We start from the raw sequence: 24504 nt of genomic DNA, 5'->3' as shown, positions 1-24504 counted from the left end.
ACTAGCGACATCTACTTTTTTCTAACGGAGAAAGTCCTAAGGGCTGAGTAAAAAGTGAGCCGAAAGTGCTAAGGTCTAAGTAAAAAGGTCAATTAATCGTCCAGATGGCGCCACTGGATTGTTACCATTCGATAACTTAGAGATGGCCTAACAGATGTGTCTTAGAAAAAACTGGGAATTTAATGGCGGAAAATACCAGAAAATACCAAAGGGGAAAAAATTCCCTTCAGTGAGAAAAGATGACAAAATCCCAAAATAATGGGAAAACACACATTACATACACCGTTTCACACACAAACGCCGGCAACATTTTGCTGCGAAAAAATTTAATTATTTATGTGCAAAAAGGGCACTTACTACATTAAAGAATAAGCTGGGACACGAGCTTAGAGCCAAGCGCTTGAAATAAAACAGTTATTGCAAGGATTAGTTGGATACATTTTAAAGTTGATATAGCAACTTTTCGCATTTTCTGTGTGCGTGCTTGCCTCTGCTCTCGCGCGCGTGTGTGTGTGTGTGTGTGTGTATAACATAATAATGGCGTCCACACAAGTCTCAAATAAGTCGGGCAGCGGATGGCCCCGCCGTGGCAGTCAAGGCCAGGCGGATGCCTCGGCCAGCAATAATGGCACGCAAAAATATAATAACAATCAGGCTCTAACCATAAATCGTACAATCAATCTGTGAGTGCAAAACAATCAATCTTACTCCGTTTTCATTCATTGATCTCTAATCATTGTTGTTGTTGTTGTTGTTTTCACAGTTATCCTTTGACCAATTACACATTTGGCACCAAGGAGCCGCTATTTGAAAAGGATCCATCGGTGCCATCGCGTTTTCAACGAATGCGCGAGGAATTCGATCGCATTGGGATGCGACGATCCGTTGAGGGTGTTTTATTAGTCCATGAACATGGTTTGCCGCATGTCCTGCTTTTGCAATTGGGCACAACATTCTTTAAATTGCCTGGCGGTGAACTAAATGCCGGCGAAGATGAGGTCGATGGCCTAAAGAGATTACTTTCCGAGGTGAGTTTGAACTGCCTCCCCCTCCTCCTCCTCCATCCATAGTTTTAAAATTTGTTCCTTCACTTCTCTTTTAGACGCTGGGTCGTCAGGATGGTGTCAAGCAGGACTGGATTGTTGAGGACACCATTGGCAATTGGTGGCGTCCCAATTTCGAGCCTCCGCAATATCCCTACATTCCGCCCCATATAACAAAACCCAAAGAGCATAAGCGTCTCTTTCTTGTACAGCTGCATGAAAAGGGTAATTATCCAACTGACTGATCCCATGGTAGGCCATATATATATATACATCAATAACTCTGCGGTTGCTTTCCAAGGAGGCAAAAAAAAAAAACAAAAAAAGAAGCAAAGCCCGCAAAAAATTTAAAATCGTTTCCAAAAAAAAAAAAAAAAATATTTATCAAAAACAACAAACCAAACCTCATGTCACATAAACATATAAATATATATATATATATATCTATATATATCTTTTTCAAATACTGTTTAGATGATACGGACAGGAACGCCAGTTACTACGATGTACCCTGAGCTGTTCCGCCCCCCTCCAACATTTTCTCTCAGTGTGTGTGTGTGTGTGTATCACTCGTTAACCAAAAATCCAACCTCTCCAACCAAATATTCTCAAGAGTGCGCGCCGCCCGCCTCCACAAGTAGCCAAACAGCAACCACAAAGCGAAAAAGAAAAAGCACAGAACAGACACAGAACCAGGCGCACAAAAACCAACCTATCTTCCATAGTTCCTTGTTCTTGGTCTCGCAAATTCGATACATATACATACATATATACAACATTTTTTTTTTTTTGTTACTATCAGAATGATATAATTCTTGATGATATATAGTTATTGTTGTCGATATCATAAATATCTTGTGTTTGGCTCAGCTCGCGCGTGTTGGCATATGTTTGTTTTTTTTTTGTTGTTCTTGTTTTCTTCTTATTCCATAGAATTTATACTAAATTTGGGAAAATTCTATGTGAGCGAGAGAGAGAGAGAAATTGTTGTTGTTTGTGTTTTTTTAAAAACATATATAATTTTGTAAATATGTCGACATCTGGCGGCTCTTTATATAAGAATTTCCCCCTCAAAACTATTTCCTAAAATTGATTGTGATGTTAAAGGTTTTTTTTTTTTGTTTTTTTGTAATATACATATTAGCATACCATTTATCTACTATACTATATAGAGGATAATGTACAAGTATTTTTACAAGCAAACAAAGCATTTTTGTAACAATTTGTTATTGTTATTATTGTTGTTGTGGAATTGCTGGCTGGAATAATGTTTGCAAATCTTGCGTGTTTAGGCAGAGATTTGCTTGCATACGAGCGCCCAGCCAGCATATAGGTTTCTAGGGATCAACAAAACCCCCCAAAAGTCCTTCCAACGCCCCCGCCCACAACAGTAAAAAAAAAAAATGAATCACCACCAATTACCCTCAAATTAGTAGTAGTCGCTCTTACTAAGCTAAGCACTCGTCAATTTATCAATTATGTAAAAGCAACTCTGTTTATATACTTATTTTCATAAATTACTTTTTTTTGTGTTGTTTTAATTATTCATCTTAAAAGCAAAAAAACCAAAGAAAACTAAAAACAAAAAAGGAAAACAAACAAAAAGAACCAATTGAATTTAATGTGCGCTGAATTCGACCATAAGGTCCTTTCAGTTTACATAGTATTATTATTATTATTATTATTATTATTTATTTTCACTTTCTATATCAAATCGAATTTGTTGTCTTGCTCTCTTTCATGTGTGTAAACAAAAAACAAAAAAAAACCTATGAAAATTATATGTTTAGTCACGACTTGGTTCTGTTTTATAGTAGCAACTATCTGAGAGCGCAATTAAGACTGAAAATCTTAGTAATTAATTAAAACAAAAACACTTAAATGAACGAACAATGTAAAAGAAAACGAAACAAAATACAAAAAGTCAAAGAGATGAAAAACAAGAAATGAAATGAATGAAAATAGAAAAACTAAACAAAAACGATTTTTGTATACAATATAAAATTGTTATAAACCTAATTGTACAATCGATTCGCTCTTTTTCTATCTATCTATCTACATATATACAATCTCTGTCTATTTCTTTCTGTCTCAATCTGTCAATCTTTATTTTTCAATCTATCTCTGCTTTTATATCTCTTATATATATACACATATATATATATATATATATACATTCGCATATATATTATTCTGTCTGTATCGTTTTTACCCCCACCATTTAGCACTTTTTGCTGTGCCCAAAAATTATAAGCTTGTTGCTGCCCCATTATTCGAGCTATATGACAACTCACAAGGCTATGGACCCATAATTTCATCCCTGCCGCAAGCGCTATGCAGGTGAGTTGATTAATTTCATTATCAAGTGATACTATTTTGATAACATTTTGCAACTTTTTCTTTTTCAGATTCAATTTCATCTATATGTAAAGGATATATCCACTACTACTACTGCAGTACAGCTCTACCCCCTCCCCACAAGAACTCACTCAAATGCCGCACTTTTTAATGTAGAGATCTCCATTATCTGTGTGTGTGTGTGTGTGCGTGTGTTTGGAAGGTGTGTGCGTGCGTGTGTGTATGCGTATGTTTTGTAATAAGAAAAATGATTTAGAAACTTTACATCAATTGTAATTCCTACTTCTTGGCATATAGAATCTGAAATCGAATCACAAAACCAAAAAAAAAATAGAAGAAAAAACTACAACAAATACTTTTTTGTGTGCTTTATTTCATTCATTTATTTATGTCATTTGAGATATAGATTAGGCTTTTGGTTTCTTTATTGTATTAAGAACTAAATATGGTTACAGAGAAGAGAATGTCTTTTTCTTGCATTTTTTGATTATAGTTGAAGGAGTTTAATGCGCTTTTGTTCTATGCAGTTGGCCATTGGTGATTAAAGCATATAATCGCTATAGATCTGCTCGAAATATTCACGTTTGCTGCAATTGGAAGAGATACACACACCGGGCCGTTCATATTGTTTATTAATTAAATTTTTGGATTTTGGTTTCAGATTCACTGACAATGGGCAACAATCTATATATTTGGTTTACATTGAACATTTTTAAATACTTGGAACTTTGTGAGCTTCAAAAATCAAAGAAATTAACTAGATCTGTTGCCCAATGCTTAATATACTGTGAATTTGTGTATGTGTGTGTGTTACAACTGAATTATACTATATATATATATATATTATTTGATTTGACTATGGCTAACAATAATAATTATTAGATTAGATTCTTTATGTGTGAGTTACTCTAGATAATCAACATTATTTACTCTTAGCTGCTCTGTTAAGTGCTTGTTGTGTGTGTGGTGGTTGGCCGTAACAAATGAAAGACGAACACAAACAACAAAATTAATTAAATAAATTACAAAAGAAGCACAAAACATAATTTGAACTATGGTTTAAACTAAACAGGAACCGCCTTTTAAGTGTGTGTTTGACCTAAGGTTTATAGGGGATTTCTTTACGTATGTATATAAAGAGTTAAGTTTTAAGCTTATATGCTAAATTCTGTTTAATTCATTATTTATGCTTATATATGCCACGTACAAAAAAATCGAATGTTAAGACATTTGTTGCCTCCTGGCTCTGGCGGATCTCCTTCTGTTGCTGCTGCTGCTGCTTACCACAATTTATTGTGATAGAACTTGAGATCATAATAACCCTGATCGGTTAATCCTCCAGCACCATTGGCACCCGATACTGTGGACATGGCATCTGTGTTATCTTGACCCGGTGAGGTTAATTCATGTCCGGGCGGACGATTTATTTTAACCACACCGAAATCTTCACGTTCCAATTGATTGAATTCCATTTTACTGCTGGGCATAACAGCCATGCCCACACCAAAAGAGCGATTCTTCATGCCAGTGTGTTGTTTGGACAATTGGAATGCCGGTGGCTTACGATTATCCCCAATGATGCTCTCCGCAGCCTCCGGCGAACGTACCGACGGCGGTGTCGGTGTGTGGGCCTTCCGCGGCGGTGTTGGCGGCAATGGAGATGGTGGTATCTCCTCCAGCTCATCCTCTGGTTCTTCCTCTGGCTCTGGGTCAAGCTCGGGTTGAAGTTGAGATACGTGAATTTCGGGTTCTGGATCATGCATCTGCAATTGGGCTGCTAGTTCTGCCAAGTCATGGCCGCCGCTGTTTAGAGAGAGGTTTTAATAGAGTATCTAATATTATAATATGGTTTACAAGAAAAGTTTTGCTATGCAAAATCGGAAATGAGGGGACGACACGGCATTTACTCTTTACAAATGTGTTTTTTATTTATGCATTTGATTTTATTTAATTTGATTTGGATTTTTGAGTTTTTTTATTGCACGTCAAAAGAGAGAGAGGAAAAAAATTATAATAATTATAATAATAATAATGTGTGTGTGTGGAGGGAGGGGAGGTTGAAGGCAGTGGGTGGTTTGTTTAAACAAAAATAAATTATGCATTTAGTATTAAAATTTGTTAAATAAAATGTCATCACAATTAATCAGGTAATTTGTGTGTTTACGTATTTTGTGTGTTTCTGTGTATGTGTGTGTGTGTGTGTGTGTGTGGTTCCAATAATGTTCTTATTGTTGTTGTTGTTGTTCATGTTGCGGACGGTGCAGTGGCAAGTGCAGCTAGAGGCAGACAGCATCAGGAGCAACATCTCGCATCTTTTGCTTTTCGGATAAATTCATCAGCTTGTATATATGTAAGTACATACGTGTATATATATATATAGTTTATATAAATTAACTAGGCAAAACAAAAATTAATAAATATTTATCTATATATATAAATATAAACGAAAGATTTGTACAATTTGTTGTTCATTTTTTCTTGATTTTCTTGTATGAAATGCCAGCCGTATTTGTAATCTGTGGTGTATTGTGAGTGTGCTATATCTTATTTGATTCTGAAACGAACAAAAATGAAAAAAAAAGAACGACAAAAGAAAAAAAAAGATATAGACAGACAGACAGAGAGAGAGAGAGATAGAGAGAGAAAGTAAAAGAGACAAGTGAAACCAAAAGAAAACAAAATAATGAATGAAACGAAATGGACATAAAATATGTTATATATATATATATAGAAAACAACTAAATTATGACCACTAAAATGTGGCTTAATTTCTCTCTTTCTCTCTATATATATATATGTATATTGTATATATGATTGATCTGGTTTACCTGCTTGACTCGACGCCGCCACCACCACCCACTCCTCCTCCACCACCGGCAACTTTGTTGCTGCCATTCTTAGAGCCACCAGCATGAATTATCTAAAATAAAAAGAAAAAACACACAGAGAAAATGAAATATCGTTTAGATTTTATCAATTTCAATTTAACTCAATGATTTAATCCATTGAATTACTCTATTAATTGCCTAGTATATGGCCATAAATACATATACTAGTATACATAATTAAGTTTCTCGTTATTGTGGAACCACCAAACGAACCACCAACTAAACCAACCAACCCCATAAAGCCAGTGAGGAAAATCTAGCACACACAAGTGTCAAAGCTAAAGGAAAGTTTATTTCACATGCCACACACAAACCGCGCCTTGGCACGCAGCCAATGTAAACTGAAACCAGAGCCACCCCAAAAGCAAAAAAAAAAAAAAAACAATAAAGCAAGTGGTGCCACAAGGAGCGGATTCAGTGAAAATCTAATGCCATCTAAAGTTTGGCATAAAGGAGTGACTTTGGATTCTAAGGAGATCTTATTCAAATGAAGACTTATTCTAAGTAACCAACTAAATATTTCTATGTAAAATATTTGAAAATATTTTCTGCCGCTTTTGATTTAAAAGCGAAGGCCACCCCTGACTTGACCCACTGGCACATTCCAGTCAATGCATAAAAGAAATCCAAGAAAAATGTCATAAAAATATGGTGGGGTGGTTTTTCTGTTTTTTTTTTTTTGTGGGGGAAGGTTTGTTTCCTCATTTACTTATACTAAAACACAACGTTTTGTAGTCGCCGCCCGCCCCCTTCTTTATTCCTACATACATATGTATATACAACTCATTTACACCACACTTTTCCTCAATAGAAGGCACAAACATTTAGAAGGTCGGTAAAAACCGAACTTTGGGTCAAGCTTATTAGTAACTTAATAACTGAAATCAATTAGGAATAGAAAGAATAGACATTTGTTTTGGGTTAAGTCTGGTTTATCTCAGATTTATCCCTTTTTTGGTTGAGGTCTATCAATCCTCTAAACAAGCTCCTTTTCTTTTGCCTTGGCATAAAAAAAGATTGGTTGTTTTTTGTTTCGAACATTTTAGTTAACATATGCTTCAAATTTTACATATAATTGTGTTTGGAATTTCGTTTTTGCTTTCGAATTGAGTTGTGGGAAAAGATCATGATCAGCATAAAAGAAACAAGAAACCATTTACAATGAAATTTAAAATTTTGGAAATTTTTAGAACCGGAAATTTGATTTTTTTTGTTGGTGTTCATTCTCAGGCTTATTGCACTGGGGAACCAGCATCACCGTGTCCCAGCTCGGGGGAGCGTACCAAATAGATGGTTGTTTGGCAATTGGGACAAGTGGTGCACATTTCAGCATCCGGTGGGGGAGCAGCACCACCAGCTCCGCCATTATTGCCAGAAGCAGCCGCTGCCGCAGCATTTTGATTAGCATTGGTTGTGCCACCGCCAATTGGTTGCTGGGCAGGCTGTAATCAAGGAAGAGTGAGTGTGTTGGTTATGGAGGGTCAAAAGGAAGCAATTGCACTATATATTTACATAGCCCTGCTGCTGTTGAGCCTGTTGAGACTGAGCCGCTGCTTGTTGCTGTTGTTGTGCATACATAGCTTCCTGCTGTTGTTGCTGCTGCTGCTGCTGTTGCATCTGTTGTTGTTGTTGTTGCTGTTGCTGCATCTGTTGCTGCTGCTGCTGCATTTGTTGCTGCTGCTGCTGCTGCTCATAGGCAGCCTGTTGATGCACATGAGCACGTCCTGTGGGTGCCGGCTCAAGGCGTGTGGGCTGCCCGGCAGCTGGAGGCTGCACATATTGTGGCTGTTGCTGCTGGTGCTGGGAGGGCACAGCATTCATCGGTGGAATCGATTGTTGCAGTGGTGGCTGCTGCTGCTGCTGCTGCTCTTGTCCACCGGGCATACGCATGGTTGTCATGGTAGGTGGAGCAGCGGCTCCTACCCCTCCTCCCGGCTGTGGCATTGTGGCATTTGCCATACCAATTTCCAAGCCTGAATGGCGTACACGTGAGGGACGTGCAAATGCATTGTTAGACAAGAAGGCCTCATCTACATCCTGCAACCCAGAGCGTCGCTCAAAGGGATCCTGGCGCAAATTGCTGCCACGACTCAAGGCATCCAAAGGACTCTTGCGTGGCTAAGTGAGTTGACGTTGTGTGTGTGTGTGTGTGTTGGTTTATACAATTAGGAACAAATCAGTCATGTTGTGTCTTACATTTTCGACATCTTTTTTGGCCTGACTGGGACTCAAGCTGACCTCGCTGCCGCCAAACTTATGGCCAACATTGGTTGCCGCTGCTGTTGGCTGATGGTGGACATGGCGTGACTGCTGCTGTAAACCAAAAATGGGGGTATGAATCGTCTGCACACTGTACCCCATTCCTCCACATTCTCCGCTCGTGTGTGTTTATTTGACCAACTTACCGCCACACTGGTCTTAGAGGCAGCATTAGCGTTCTGGCGTGCGGCTCCACGTCTTGGATCCATCATTGAAAATTATAACACCGAATAACGACTAATTCACACGAAAAACTTTTGCGCACAAATTTCGCGACGACGACCGTCGACCACGAGAAAACGACGAAATTAAAGTAGGTACACTTAATATATATATATAGATTATTATTATAATAATTATTATTACTTTTCCTTTTTGTATTTTTATATTTAGTTTTAGTTAGGTTTTTTTTGTTTTGTTTTTTTGGATGTAAATTGTTTGAAAAAATACTTTTTATTTGTAAAGAGAGGAGGAAAGCAAAAAACGTTGTGAATTGTATTGAGGAAAAATGAGAACTGAACTTTCGTACCCCAAATGCTAGAGGACCTTAAAAATTTATCCAAATTTTGGTCAAGTCATGGCCTCCCCAGATCACAATTCAAAGGCTACTTTGATTGCTTTTTTGGTTTGTTTCCAAATCCAAGGTTACTTTGTTTTCTATGATTCTCATTGGGGTATGGATATAGTATATGTATGTACTTATGTATGTATTATTAATTAGATTAGATTATTATAATGTAGTACCTCCGCCATACTGCATGTGGGACGCGGTGCACCATAGCGTCCCGATGGTGAGATCTGTGTTATTTGCTGCAACAAAACATTCGATGAAGTCTGTTGTTGCTGTGATCCACGTCTTTTGTTAGCCTCATCGCCCAGATAAGTAGCACCAAATAGTTGAGTGTTAGGACTTGATGTGATGATGTTGTTATATATATATAAATCAGTTAGTTAAATGGCATAAAAATAGAAAGAGAGAGTGGGGAGAGAGAATATTCAATTAGTTAGGCACATAAAAAGCAAAAAAAGCCACCAAAAAATTAGTCGATCTTTGTTATATCCTGGAATCAATACCATATGAAAATATTTCTAAATGAAAATGCATTTTCTATATAGAATTGTCCTATTAGAGTGATTAATTTAACTATCTCTTTAATTAAACTCATGTTGCCTATAGTTAATATTTCGTCTAAAACGAATCAGGATTCCTTAAACCGCCAAATTCATTTTGGTTAGTACTTCTTCTCAAATTATTCAGCATAAAATCAAATATTTCATCTATCTTCCCGATCCTCAAGGAGTTAACTAAACACTCGTCTCAAGAAAAGTAAAATTCTATCTACATCTGCCTATTTGAAATTAAGTTAGCACATTTTGCCAGATTAGCTGACCAGACTTTTGACTGCATTCTCTGAGTTTTAGTTAATAGTTAGTTAAAGCTTTCCCTAAGCTACAAACTATAATTACTGATTTATATAAAAAACGTAAAATGGAAAGTAAACTGAAACTAAAACTGACCCAACTCTATGGCCTAAAATGCTCAGTTTTTTTGTCTTGACTAAAAGTAAATTGAATATTAAGTAGTAAGTAAGTAACAGGGTCTTTCTTTCTTGGCTTTCACTTTCATTCGTTATCCTTTCATCATGAATAGACACTATTTGCACTAACAGCAAGATATGCAAATTACCTGAAGGGGTAGAAGGAGGAGGAGGAGGGGGCGGGCCACCAATGAAGGAAATGAAATGTTTCCTGAGTACTAACCTGTTTGTTATGTGCAGGCCATTTCCATGTCCATTGGCCGCAGATTGAGAATTGGAATGGTTTGAACCATTTTCATTATCATTATTATTGTTAAAGAAACCCTCGTATAGAACAAAATTATTCGCTTGCGGTATGGTACGCTGTAGACCATAATGTTTGGCCAAAAATGCCAAAAGTTTCTCAGATGGACGATCCACAGAACATTTGATTGGGGTCCAATGTTCCTCTTTCAGCATAGTCTCAAAGAGACGTTTGCCCAGGCCCGAACGTTGACGCGACTCATGGACATAGAAATCGAGAATCGATGGAGCCTGCTCCACTTTACGTGTCTGACCGGTTTCATCGAACAAATAGAGATCCTTGGTGCCAACTTTAAGAAGGCCAATAACAGCACCGCTAAAAGGAATTACAAATTTTCATTTTATTGCATGTATAGTATAGTTAAAATCTTTGGTTATTTGTATATTTCGAGAAGACTTACTTGTGTCCAGCATTGCTATCTGCCAGCAGATAGATTGTCTGATTCTCAGACATTCTGAGACGCTGTGCTGTGGTCACTGGCTTACTTAAACCCTGCGATGTGGCCGATAATTGACCCAATCTATCAATTATTTCCGACATCTTTGAGGTGGCATCTCTGTGGCCGGGACGGACAACAGGTGGATGAGTGGCATGAGTGTTGGAAAGTGTAACGTTTGGTTAATTGGTTTTAGATCCATGATCCCAAAAAATTACTCCGCATACAATTTCAATACTCACAAACACTGACGCCGATCGCCGCGAAAGGTGTGCGGCAAGAGATTGGATGTCACTTTAATAATTGACTGCGGAAACAGCGGTTTAATGTCGAAACGGAAATCCACCATTCTTCTGCTGTTTGTTGCTGATTGCTCTGACCTATTTAGTATCTCTCTCCCTCTCTCTCTCTCTCTCTGTCACTCTCTATATATGTCTATATATATATATATATATCGTGGTATTCTCTGGGCCGCCGCTTCACTGCTTCGTCTGTAATTTGGTAAATGCGAATTTGCGAATTCAAATTTAATGGAGCGTTACAATAGGCGTGCTCTTTTGCTGTATAAAGCGATTGTTTGATTATCAGTTTCGTATGTCGTATCAATTATTATTTCGCGTTTCTTTCTATAGGGTGTGGTGCTATGGTGGAATCATTGAAATTGCAACTAATCACCGACTTCAAATGATTCAGCAGCAATCAACGAATCTTTTCCGACACGTGTGAAATATACTATGGGAGTGCCATCAAATGGCAACAAAAAAAAAAGAAAAAAAATCGAGGTGAAGGAAAATTACACGACAGATCGATCTATATAGCGATTCTAGTATCTAGGCAGACAATTTCTATCAAATTTAGAACTGTTTATTACTTTTCAATTGCATTTAAAAAAACAAAAACAATGTAAATAATATTCAAAATGGGTTAAACAATGCGGATTTTTACATAAACAAGTTTTCAAAGTGAATATTTTCAAAGAGCTTGATCGAAATAGATTAATAATATTCAAAAACAGCTTGAGAATATTAGAAACAATTTAAAAGATTGAAACTTTTTAAAAATATTTCCCATAAAAATAAAAAAAAAAAAACAAATTGAGAATATTATAAAGAGCATGCCCTATCAAAAACTTGACTTAATACGAAAAAAAAACAATTTATTATTTCGTTTTTAACGATTTCAAAGATTTTGCTATAATAAATATAATACGCTATAATATGCTATAAAAATATAAATATAATACTATAATAAATATATAACGATTAAAATAAAACCTAACGAATGTTATGAACGATTTCATCAAATACTTGATGAAAACAGATCTTGAAATGATAAAGAAATTGAATAAAAAATGATTTAAAACCCATCGATTCAATTGTAGAGTTCGGTCGTGACTATAAATATATATAGCATGATGTCAACCAATAAATAAAAGCGTCACAAATTCTATTTCCATTAATTACGTGCCTATAAATGGATTATATCTAATCCGACTTTATGACTTTTCAAATGAATGAGACTATTAAAGTCATATGAAATTAAGTTTCATGCATAAAAATCTCATGTTATGCAAAAATTGTTCATTTATTTCGATTATTAGAATTTATTGAGTTATTTTAATCTATATTTCTCTTGCAATTTGACCCAATTGAGGGTAATTTTCAGTTATTTAAGCAAAATCATCGCTTAAGCTGATTACCATCAAGGAATGAATTGCGTGCGGTAATCGGTACACACACACACACACACTCACACATGTACATTATGTATGAATGAATGAATAAAGAAATGATGAATGAACAAATATGTGTGCCATAGTTTCAAGTGTCATTAAACTTGTGGGCCAGGACCTAACTCTTTTTTGCTCATGTTGGCCGTATTTATTGTTGATTCTAGCGAGTGCAACGAACTGGCAAACTGGCAAAACTTACGATGTCAGAACGATAACGCTTGGCTTTTGTAATTACATTTGAAAACAAAAAAAAAAACAACAACATCAAAAGGGGGTGGGGCAGGTACTACACATTGGTAGTTAGTTAGGTGGATTCGCTGTTCCTAAATGGAGGCTGGTTTCAGTTGGCAAAGGGGGGCAGGGCAAGCAAATCAACGTTTTTTTTTTGCCATTGTTATTTACTGTTGCTGACTATTTTTCTATAGTTTTGTCAGCGTTAAAACTTAAACAAGCAGCTCGAATGTCAAAAAGCGATAGGCACCAACTGCATAAGCAAATGACGTGTTTTCCAATACCCTCTCTGCTTGGGGCATATCGAAATATAAGCAATTTAAAAGGTAAAACAAAGCTTTTCGTTGGTTTCACATTAAGAGAAAACTGCTTATTCATGTCTACTTTTAAAATCACAAAAAAATATTAAACAGAACGGTTTATATTTGAGTCAGATCGGCTTATTCTGTATATACATACAAAATAATGCATATCTTTTTACTATAATTTATATGTACATAAATGATCGACAATTGTTATCAGCCCAATATCATTCTTTTTCAGTATATTGTAGATCTTTAGATTGAAAATTACTATACTAATAATGTAGATTTATTTTCAAATGAGTCGAAAAAATAGTTCGTACGAATACTTTATCTATAATAAAACTAAGTTGATTATTATTTTGAGAAATCATATAGAAATTTATACTAAGAATATTCAAAAAGTTACTTCAATAGCCTTCACATTCAATCGAATTCTAGAGAAATCGAGTAGAAGGTATCTGATAGTCGATTACGAGAATTGTTTATGCAGTTGTTGTTCCTTTTGTAGCCAGGAGCCCCCCAGCAGAGAGGGAATCGCCTTGCCATTGTTGTTGTTATTGTGTGTTTATTTGCCCAGTGCATAAAGCATTGACGTTGCTATATAGCCATCTCGTTTACACCACAAAGCCCAGCTTAAGCTCCATTTATAACTGTTTATAAGCCAAAGCAGAGGAAGAAGAAGAAGAAACAGCAATGACAACCAGAAAAACAACAACAAAGACAATGTTTCGTTCCTGTTGTTCCCCCCCAGTAAAAATGTGTCAAATAAGAAAAAGGGTAAAACGGGGGAGCCGGGAGAAAGGTAACTTTGCTTGCTCTCTCCCCAAGATGGAGAGCAATGCAGTAAGAGACAGAGAGAGAAAGAGAGGAAAGTTATCAAAAATGGGAATTAAGAATCGCGTGCAGCTTGTAAACAACAACAACAACACCTCTCACTCAATTTAACGGTTAATCAGCGGACAGCAACCGCTGCACTTGGCAACAAATCACGATGATGATAGCCAGAAGATAGAGAGGGAATGAGGGAAAAGTAAGTGAGTAGTATTATTAACAACTTGCAGTTTTTGTTGTTGGAATTTATTTGCTTGTTTTCTTTTCTTTCGAAATAACAATAACAAATCTCTTGCTGCAGACAAGTGAAAAATAGAATTTATTTTTACTTAATTCATGACTATTATTTTTGATTTTGATTTTTCATACAGACGAGACTGACTTGGTGATGAAATCGTCTATGGCTATTGCATGCCATTTCAATCAATTAATCTCTGATGATCCGATTCCATTCGACGATGACTTTTGGGGCAGACGATGACACACACTATTTGCCTCTACGCCCTATCAGCTGTTTTTCCCCTCGAGAATCTTTATAGAACAAAACAAGCCCTCAAAAAGCAAAAAATGTGACGCTATCTATCATATGTTAATGAAAGTCGTCATTATGCAACGACACTTATAAGTATGCAAATATAGTATGTATATATATTGCACCTGTGAATGTATTGTCTATAGTATAAACTCTATACATTCGATATCATAGAAGAAACTCAGTTGCAATGCCTCACTAGATTTTGCAGTGCACTGATACGAAAACACGGAAGATAATATCAAAACGGGTTGTAATAAAAACTTTATAGAAGTCTTAAAGCCTACTAATGTTTCCGCAAGAGAATGTTGTTGAAAGGAATTCGGGGAACTCTTAACTGAAGCAACTTTGAGCCCAAAAAAACACTCCTTTATTTTTATATCTGACAAGGATTCAGTCCACATTACACCATATATGATCTAGATATACTTTTACTAAGCATATTCTTATGAATGAAGGACATATTTTAACTGATGTTTGTTAAAATAATGTTGTCTTCTCAGCCATTGTACCGACTACCATTCACTTTGAATATGCATAAGAACAGATGAGCACTCTAGCGCCCTTTGCAGCCCATTGCGGCTTGGTAAATCTCCTGATGATATGTAACTTGGCTAAATCTTATCCGATTTTCATGAAATTTGATGGGCCGTTGGTATATGATACCACATATTAGTATCCTTTTTTAATTAACATGACTCACTTATATACTAAACTAGTCCATATTACAAATTCTGATAGCTTTGGCTCTTAATGTCTTTGAAATACATATTGACTTAAAGGCGTCATGACGAGTGAACTTGAGTTTAGTTACCATTTTTGTGGAATACGGGTAGATGTTAATTACAATTGATTATCACATCAAGAACATGTGTGGTTGACTTGACCAAAGGACATAATAAATGAGGTATGTGTGTATATAAATACATATGTATATAAAAAGGAACGTTTGTATTTTTGGACATGTTTGTGCCTGCCAGCCAAGCCTTACGTGGTGGTGTACTCTCTAGGTAAATTTATGCAGCAACAAGGTCAATCGATACTCAAGTTACCAAGGCAAGGGAAAAACTCAACGTCCAAACAACAACAGGCGCCTTTGCTGACAGGTGCTCGCGGTTGATTTCACCTACCTTCCTTCCTACCTAGCAAGCTAGCTGCCTCCTTCTTTTCACCTCCTTTTTTTGTCAGCCTTCTTCTTGTTGCTCAAGGCAACGGGCATATGTACATACGTGTGCTTATATGTATGTAATTAAAAATATAACTAAACGAATGTTTACGACTTTGTTCAATTGGCCAAGCTAAGCTTTACTTATGCATGAGAACACGCACTGCAAAAATTGTTATTTTTTTTTTTCTTACTATAGTTTTGTTTTGTTTGGTTTGGTTTTTATCAAAGTGCAACTCAACGATGGCAATGAAATACTTTTTGCGGTCGGTCGGTCCCCCACTCACTCTAAAATTCCCTCTCTCTGTGTTGTTTACCAGAGACCGACCATCGATCACGGCAAAATGTCGACGACGACAACGACAACGGCGACGAGCAATCAAAACAACTTGTTATTCCATAATAATAGCAACAACAACAATGCAAAAAAAACCGCAAACAACATCAAATTGCACATTGCAATTCGAAATGCACGCGCGCTTCTCGTTTCGTCTTTTTTTATCTAATTGAAATTGAATGAAGGAAGAACGAGCTGTTCGCACACACAGCACACGGCATTCTGCTCAGAAACACAGAGAGAGAAAGAGTGAGATAGAGTGAAAGAGAGACTTCTAGAGATCTGCAGAAGGATCGTTTTGATCGCTTTGATCATCAATTGATCATCGACCGAATTGCATAAGCTTTAATCTAGACGGCTGGCTTTTGTGTGGTTATTTTCCATCATCCAGTGATTAATGGGAACAAAAAGAAAGTAAGTAGTAGTATTTTGAAACGATCAGTTGTTTGTTTCCCCCGGTGGACTTGAATGCGCTGCGTAATGGGGTCTTTTTTGGTTTAGATAAGAGCTTCGGGGGTATTCGGTGTGTGTGTGTGTGTGTGTGTGTAGACAAAACAAAACACTCGCCGAAGTCCAAATGCGGTTTTTCATAGATTCTTTTACTACTTTTTTTTTTTTTTTTTTGGCAATTACTTAAGGTCTTCCGGTGGCGATCCTCTTTACTTTAATCAGCTGTTTTTTTTTTTTGTTCGTTTTCTTTATTTTAATGGGGTGTGCTAAAATTGATAAGGAGGAGAGTCTAATCGTCAATGTGGTCTGTGTGGTCAATAAACCAGTTCTAGCCAGTTCCATGGCACTAAAAACACCACTTGACTTCGGCAACATTAATGACAGCATTTTGTGTTGTGGTCTGTTTTTTTTTTTTTGTTTATGTTTTTATGATAAGCACAGACATTGCCATCTCGTTTTCACTCACGCATGCAAGCAGCACGTGAACCGCAAAGCGCGGGGCAAAGATCCATTTTCCCCCATTCACAAAGGAAGTCTAAACTTAAGAAAAGGCAACAACAACAACAAAAAAAAGAAAACAATCAAAATCACTCGGCTTCTGTATCTGAAGGGAAGGATCTCAACCAATAATGTCTGTTCCAATCATATACTATATATAGTAAAGAAAAACATTCAATTGAAATGGTTTTAATGTAATGCTTAGCCAACGAGGCGACTCACGATCCATTGGGCTATCGTACGATTACCGTGCAAGAGAGTGAGAGCAGCCGCCGCCGCCGTCGCTGCCTCTGCCGACTGAGCGACGTAATGTGTGTTGTAGCTGTATCTCTGCTTTGAGCGAGTTTTCTTATAAGGGCGATCGACAAGCGTCAAGTCAGTTGTAAAAAGTCAGTCAACGCGATCATATCGTGTGTGGGTTAACACAAAGAGAGAAAGAGAGAGAGCGAACACACACACAACAGACAAATACACAGAGCATACTAGACAAGACAAGCCAAGTATATGTATTTTGTATATGTGTGAGACTAATAAAAACAAAAAACAGCTGAGAGCCTAAAAGCGCGTGTGCGAAAAGGAAAAGAAAAAATCCCCAAAAATATACATATTCAACGCATACACAAAATAAAGAAACCAATAACAAGAAACACCAAAGAAATCTGCGCGTTGACAGCGGAAATTTTTTGTTTGGCCATTTAACCTAAACCCTCGGCAGTGTGTGAACAACGTCATCACAACGTGGTCGTCCTCGTTATCCTCCCTATACACAAACATCAAGATGAGCAGCTCAGTACTTAGCCTGGCACGTCCTCCGCCAACAGTTTTAGCCGCCAAGCAATTGAATTGTAATGGCAACGGCTCCATACCAATTCCAACAGTTGCGGCCAATCCTTCAGCTGCCACGGCTGCCACACCACCCAAACAGGTTCAATTGGCTGCCAAAATCATTCAGCAATCGCAAATTGTTTGCTTCGATGTCGACTCCACAGTCATTTGTGAAGAGGGTATCGATGAGCTGGCTGATTATTGTGGCAAAGGTAGCGAAGTGGCACGTGTCACCAAGGAGGCAATGGGCGGCACTATGACCTTCCAGAATGCCCTCCAAATACGTTTGAATATCATAAAGCCATCGCAGCAGCAAGTCCAGGATTTCATACGCGAACGTCCCAGTACTCTTACCCGAAATGTGAAACGTTTTGTCAATCAATTGAAGGCAGATGGCAAGCAGGTTTATCTCATATCCGGCGGTTTTGATTGCCTAATTGCACCTGTCGCAAACGAACTTGGCATACCACTCACTCAGCTGTATGCCAATAAAATGCTGTTCGACTATCAGGGCGCATACGATAGCTTTGATATCAATCAGCCCACATCTCGGTCTGGCGGCAAAGCGGAGGCCATCAACCTGATTAGGCAGCAACATAATGCGGACGCTCTGATTACAATGATTGGTGATGGTGCCACCGATTTGGAGGCTGTCCCACCGGCAGATCATTTTATTGGTTTTGGTGGCAATGTTGTCAGGCCCGAAGTCTATCGACGCGCTCAGTATTACGTAACGGACTTTGAGCAGCTGATTGGAGGTGGCGGCCAATAGGCGTAGGCGACAACAAACGGCGGCAGCAGCAGCAGCAGCGACGCGGATATTTTCTGTCAGCGCCGCATTTAGTATTTGCAAATCGACGTGTTATATATTATATAGTAGTAAATAATAAAAGTGTTTTGTGTCTCTCATGTATGTACAGATTATAAATATATATAAATATATATATACGTGTGTGTATATTAGTTCATAGTCAATTGCTAAAACAATAAAAAAGAAAAAAAGCGATAGTAAAATTACATATTAACTTTCCCACCCACTCATCACCGCTGTTAAGCGTCAGCTGTTTAACAGCACGCAGAGAGAGAGAGCACTAGAGAACAGTTAAAGTGTAAAAGCTCCAACAGTTCGTTACCCTGTGCTTTCATTCCATTTGGATTGACTCTTGGTTAAGAAACAAGGAAACAAGTGATTTCGTTTTATTATACCTTGCATTCACATAGAGGGAAAGGGTATACTAAAGCCGTATATGCTCAGCATCCACCTGTCCGTCTGTATAAATATTAAGATCTCGAAAACTATAGCAGCTAAAGCCACAAAATTGCATATGTAGATTTGAATGGTTTATACGCACATCAAGTTTGTTACAAATTCTTGCCACGCCTTCTTACGCCCTGGTTTAAATGATTTTTTTACCTAATTTAAATGAAATTTTATAATTAAATTTTAACTTTTATTAAAGTCTTTAGTGACCCAAATTTCCATTAGGACTTTTCTCTACATGAGCAAATATGTATATTTGCTTTCAGTTTTATTATGCCTGCCAAGTACTTTGTTTTTGTCCAGCTAAATAAAATATTCATTATCTTTTTTTGTATTATCTGTGTGATAAATAACAGGCGGTCTTAAGTAGCTGACTTTATTGTTTAGATATAGCCGAATCGCGGTTTACCTCAAATGCTTTTTAATATTAAATGTGGATTATTTTGCGTTTTCATTCAACTTTATGAGAGCAAAAAAGCTTCTGTATTATTTATGAACATAAATATGATAGATGGTGATCGCTGACAAGATTGGTAAGAGCATTAGGAAGGGGTCTATTGTGAAGAGAGAACAAAAATTGCCATTGGGTTTCTCATTCGTCATTTTGAGCTCTAACACCACTTTCTGAAACTACTTTAGCCCAGTTTCTATAAAAGATAGTTACCAAAAAATAAAAAATATGTGGTACGAAGGTTAAAGTAGTTACTACAAAAAACCACATCGAAAAAAAAGTACTTTCTAAACGGCAATTAAAAGCAAACGAGTTGCTAAATTACACACCCGTTTCACCCAGACCAGACACCAGAACCGAGTCAAAGCAATTAAGAATTGTTTTATAAAAGCCAAATACCAAACAAGGTTAATATGTGGGCGCCCCCCGGAGCAGAGTTTGATATGAATGGGCGATTCGTGAGGTGAATAAATTGAGGGTCAACGTCATTGCGTTTAATTGCCCCCGCGGCTAAGAAGCAAACAAAACTGCTTTAAAGCATTCGCCGGCTGGGTCTGGACTTAAAACCTTATTAGGAGCAGATAGTGTTCATAGCAAAAACGGCAAATGGCTGCGCGGTCGGTTTCTCTCAAAGATTTTTCAACGCACAGAGGCGTGAATTAAGGCCAGAAACGAACGAACATGCTGCAGTTCTGGGGCAGAACGAAAACCAACCAAAACGGAAGCAAACCCGCGCGACGCGGAGATGAAAACAGTTTGAGATGGGAATATGAGATCACCAGCATAAAAAATTTTTGTTAAAAACTGTTTTTTTTTTTTTTTGGGGGGGCTTATATGCATCTTTGTGTGGCAACATCATCAACCATCGACTGTGTGACGCATGCAAATCATATGGAGGCCTGACTGACTCACCTCACTACGCACTCACTGGCTATAATAAGTTATGATGTTTGGCTGCTAGCCCAGACGTAAAAAGCGTTAATAAAGCCCAAGAGGGACAGCATAAGACGAAACAAAAAGCATAATAATATACAACATTTTTTTTTACAATTTTGCTATCTGGACTTGGCAAAACCTAACAAAAAAAAACAGAGGCAATACTATAGACAAAAGCTAAAGATATAATAACTGAGATTTTGTCCCAGGAATTAGATGCGGATGCGGATGTGTGTGAGCGTTCCAGTTTGCAACTGCAGCTGCTGCGCCCTAACAGTCTCACACACAGACACACATACACACAAACGCAAACATGGTAACAAAAGTTTTTTCTGAATTAAAATCAAACGGTATGAAAAAAAAATTCATCACTGTTATTATTGCAACACACATTTGTTGCTGTTGATTTGTTTATAATGTTTTGTAGCTTACGTTTCGTTTTTTTTTTTGGGTTTCCGTTTCGGCTTTTAACAATCAAAAAAAAAACTGTAACTGTTACTGTGGTGTATCTGTGTATGTATACGCGTGCCGCGCCGCTCTGTTATGCGAATTGTTTGTTACGACCAAAAAAAACACAACACTCTCAACACCGGAACGATGGCGACTTTTGACTGGGACGTTGTTGATGCCACGAAAACTAGATATAAACTGAATTTTAAGTAGCAGCAGCGCCAAGCCCCAAGCAGAGATTTTTATTTCTGGTCTTTCTTTTTTGGGGGTTGCGCAGAGCAGAGAATTAAGCCCCAAACTTGAGACAAGCAACAGCTGTTTGTTATTAATCGGCCAATATGGCTATCGATATATTGTTAATTTTATTAGAGATGGACTATCGTGTGGCTAAAACCAATGTGAACATCACATGTAAATAAAAGTCAGTTTTGCAGTGTTATATGCCAAATCTAGGATGATCATATTGAACGAGACCGCTGAAAATATATATATGTTAATATCAACAAAAGTTTAAGGGTTAAATGTTTAATATATAATCGTATCATATGCTAGAAAGTTTAGTGGGGCACCCGGGGTTTTTTGACCTATTTATTTACTTATTCTGGCATTTTCCTATAAATCTTTTAAATATTAATGTCGATTGTTGAAAAATTGTATTTTAAATATTATTTGTGTTAGTGATGGTAATTTTCAGTAACGACAATATTATCGATAGTAACTCACACTATTTAATCGATGGCGTAATTTTTGATTCCTGGTCAATGATGAGACAGTAGAACTAGTTCAACAATATGATTCTAAATTTTATAAAGCCAAACCTAAGTTTACATCATAATAAGTAATTTACAGATGTATTATAATAGAAGGGCATTATAAATAAAAACGACACTTAAGTTTCTCATGATTTAGCTATTTAGCAATTGTGCTGATGGCTTGTTTTTAGCCAGAGAATATTTAGAGGTTGAATGGGCATCTCTAATGCCGGTTCTGCCAGCGTTCCCTCGTTATTTTTTGTTTACAATCTGCGAAAGATTTATTTAAAGCCACAGCAGTAAATAACGCTCGCTTGGACGATGGCAAAGCGGATTTTGATCATCGACAATGGCTCGTATGAGTGCCGTGTGGGTTGGCAGAACAGCAAAGAGCCGGAATTACGTTTCCGCAATGTCTTAACAAAACCACGCAAGGACCGAAAGAAGGAGAAGAATGGAACGGGTGACGCTGGTGGTAATCCACCAGCAACAGCAGATGCCTCATCATCCGCCTTGTTAGCAGAGGGGCCAGCTGAAATTCAGGTGGGCAATGATATTACCAATATCGAGGCCGTTCGTGCTCATCTCAAATCACCTTTCGAACGCAATGTGATCACCAATTGGAATCATCAGGAGCAGATTTTTGATTATGTCTTTACAAAAATGGGATTTGAGGGTTCCACAAGTATTGATCATCCCATTGTGCTAACAGAGGCCTTGGCCAATCCCAGCTTTTGTCGTCAGCAGATGAGCGAACTACTTTTCGAATGCTACGGAGTGCCGGGAGTCTCCTATGGTATTGATGCCCTCTACAGTTGGGAACACTATCAGCAGCAGCAGCCAAAGCGTGGCAGGGATGGCCTCATCATAAGCTTTGGCTATAGCACAACGCATGTTATACCAGTCCTTGATGGCCAATTGCAGTTGGAGCATGTGCGTCGACTGAATGTGGGTGGCTATCACATCATTACGTATCTGTTCCGACTTATGCAAATGAAATATCCCGTCCATCTAAACGCCATCACCATAAGCCGCATGGAAAAGTTGGTCCACGAGCATTGCCATGTGGCCACGGATTATCGTGAAGAGCTAGTTAAATGGTCGCGCATGGACTACTACGAAGATCATATAATGAAAATCCAATTGCCTTATAATCCCGTCACTGCCTCAAATGCCTTGCTAACGGCCGAACAGAAGCAGGAGAAACGTCGCGAATTGGCCATGCGGCTGTTGGAGATTAAGAATCGTCGCGAACGCGAGAAAATGCAGGAGGATGAGCAACAGTTACAGCATTTCACTAAACTCCGGGAACTTTATGAGCAGCAGAAGCTGCAGAAATTTGAACGTGCCCTGGAGCAGCAACAGATCAAAAGTCTAGAAGAGTTGGATGAGCTTATCCTAACCATTAAAGGACGCATTCAAAGGATCAAAAAACGCCCGCCAACAGTGCCACGTTCCAGCAAACAGGACAGAATGGCTAAACCACCGGAAGGTGTATCCCAGGAGGACTGGCTCAATGAATTGCGGGCCAAGCGAGAGAAGCTGTTGCAACGCAAGCAGACACGACAGCAGCAGCGACAGGAGCAGGCCAAACGGCATACACATGCTGCCCAGGAGCGCATGAGGATTATCTCGTCTCTGGCCCGGCACGAAAAGCGCCGCAAGCAACCGAATGGCGAGGAGGAGGACGATGGTTTCGGCATGAATGACAACGATTGGGATGTCTACAAGCGTATAAATCGCTATAACGATGACTCCGACTCAGATGCGGATACCGAACAGCTACTTGAGTATGAGAAAATTCTGGGCCACTACGATCCCAACTTTGATGAGGCCCAACCGGATGGTCAGACATCTCAGCAGAGCGCTGCAGAAAATTATCAGCTGCACTTTGGCGTAGAGAGCATTCGGGTGTCTGAGATTCTCTTTCAGCCCAGCATGATCGGTTGCTCTGAAGCCGGTCTGGCGGAGCTAATAGATTTCGTTCTCAAACTATTTCCCGCGGATAAGCAACAACGACTGGTGCAACATGTCTACTTGACGGGCGGATGTGCTCAATTTCGTGGTCTCAAGGAGCGTCTGGCCAAGGAATTGTTAGCGATGCGTCCGTTTCAGTCCACTTTTGAAATTTATGAGTCGCCCGAGCCGATCTTAAGCCCTTGGCTAGGTGCCTGCCTACAGGCCCGTGATTCAAACTTTTCGCGCATTATGACCACACGTAAAATGTACCAGGAATATGGCAGCAATTATTTCCAATCTCATCGATCTAGCAATCCTTATTATCCTACACCAAAAGAATAAATGTTATTTTTGAAAATTAGATTTTTCTCTTGTTATTTGTAAATATTTCAAATTTTGTGGTCCGATTACAATTTTAAATATCGATAATAATAAATAAAGTTATCGATATCACCGAGTCAGCTGCTATAGCTCACTGGCGCTGCGGCTCATTGTTCAAGCGTTTCGCAAAACAAATGAAGTCGCTCAGTGTTGGCAAAAGCAAAACTGTAATTGGCCATTGCAGCCAAACCAAACAGTAACTTGCTGCAAGTAAATAATACACAAATAATTAAGAAAAACGGTTTTATTGTTAAGTGCAAAGCGTGTGAATCTGCAAATTAATACTAATTCAAGTGTACCAATTGAAAAAACTCACATAACTACATTCGAATACAAGTGCACAAACAAAAGTGGTTGTTGGTGTTATTGTCGGACAGGAGGGTGTAGGGTGGCAAAAACAGAAAATGCCAATGCACACAAAGAGAGAAAGAATGTTGTGTCAAGTGTACTCTCTTCTGTTATCAATTACATTTACGCGGCAATTGTTATTGTTCTCCAGACCTTAGAATTCTAGTAAAGCAAAAACGGTATTACCCACTTTTCTTTCTACCTGCCAGAAGTAAAAAGCAAGAGTGAATAACA

At 38.0% G+C, this 24504-nt stretch overlaps 5 protein-coding genes across 8 annotated transcripts; 3 read left to right on the top strand and 2 right to left on the bottom strand.

The window, feature by feature from the left end:
- The first annotated feature begins 262 nt into the window (after nt 1–262).
- Nucleotides 263–3756, top strand: LOC6638790 (cleavage and polyadenylation specificity factor subunit 5). 2 transcript variants are annotated; one of them, XM_015179084.3, is made up of 5 exons: nt 264–683; nt 764–1028; nt 1103–1268; nt 3269–3383; nt 3452–3756. In XM_015179084.3, exons 1-5 carry the CDS (start codon nt 538–540, stop codon nt 3471–3473), a joined length of 714 nt encoding a protein of 237 aa, XP_015034570.1. In that variant the 5' UTR covers nt 264–537; the 3' UTR covers nt 3474–3756. The 2 variants fall into 2 exon arrangements, with proteins under 2 accessions (XP_002061735.1, XP_015034570.1); XM_002061699.4 differs by lacking the exons at nt 3269–3383; nt 3452–3756 and adding an exon at nt 1518–2568 and having other exon boundaries at nt 263–683.
- A 499-nt stretch (nt 3757–4255) lies between these two features.
- On the bottom strand, nt 4256–11317 carry LOC6638791 (alpha-tubulin N-acetyltransferase 1). Of its 2 annotated transcripts, none has more exons than XM_002061700.4 (6): nt 11069–11317; nt 10791–10946; nt 10310–10705; nt 9293–9458; nt 6230–6321; nt 4256–5204 (listed from the first exon to the last, which is right to left on the bottom strand). In XM_002061700.4, the coding sequence occupies exons 1-6, from the start codon at nt 11173–11175 to the stop codon at nt 4682–4684; spliced, it is 1440 nt and encodes a 479-aa protein (XP_002061736.2). In that variant the 5' UTR covers nt 11176–11317; the 3' UTR covers nt 4256–4681. The 2 variants fall into 2 exon arrangements, with proteins under 2 accessions (XP_002061736.2, XP_023034365.1); XM_023178597.2 differs by lacking the exon at nt 4256–5204 and adding an exon at nt 5812–5955.
- LOC26529875 (mediator of RNA polymerase II transcription subunit 15) lies at nt 7311–9066 on the bottom strand. Of its 2 annotated transcripts, none has more exons than XM_023178603.2 (4): nt 8695–9066; nt 8486–8602; nt 7802–8407; nt 7311–7731 (listed from the first exon to the last, which is right to left on the bottom strand). In XM_023178603.2, exons 1-4 carry the CDS (start codon nt 8758–8760, stop codon nt 7522–7524), a joined length of 999 nt encoding a protein of 332 aa, XP_023034371.1. In that variant the 5' UTR covers nt 8761–9066; the 3' UTR covers nt 7311–7521. The 2 variants fall into 2 exon arrangements, with proteins under 2 accessions (XP_023034371.1, XP_023034376.1); XM_023178608.2 differs by having other exon boundaries at nt 8486–8599; nt 8695–8912.
- Nucleotides 11318–17284: 5967 nt separating the features above from the next.
- Nucleotides 17285–18749, top strand: LOC6638792 (phosphoserine phosphatase). The gene has a single exon (XM_002061701.3). It carries the CDS (start codon nt 17686–17688, stop codon nt 18502–18504), a length of 819 nt encoding a protein of 272 aa, XP_002061737.1. The 5' UTR covers nt 17285–17685; the 3' UTR covers nt 18505–18749.
- Nucleotides 18750–21794: 3045 nt separating this feature from the next.
- On the top strand, nt 21795–23902 carry LOC6638690 (actin-related protein 5). Its single transcript, XM_002061702.3, has one exon. It carries the CDS (start codon nt 21904–21906, stop codon nt 23881–23883), a length of 1980 nt encoding a protein of 659 aa, XP_002061738.1. The 5' UTR covers nt 21795–21903; the 3' UTR covers nt 23884–23902.
- Nucleotides 23903–24504: the final 602 nt, after the last annotated feature.

Source organism: Drosophila willistoni (assembly GCF_018902025.1).
Source record: "Drosophila willistoni isolate 14030-0811.24 chromosome XR unlocalized genomic scaffold, UCI_dwil_1.1 Seg144, whole genome shotgun sequence".
Taxonomy (NCBI): Eukaryota; Metazoa; Arthropoda; class Insecta; order Diptera; family Drosophilidae; genus Drosophila; species Drosophila willistoni.
The sequence above is the reverse complement of the archived record's forward strand: the minus strand, read 5'-3'. Positions and strand labels throughout refer to the sequence as shown.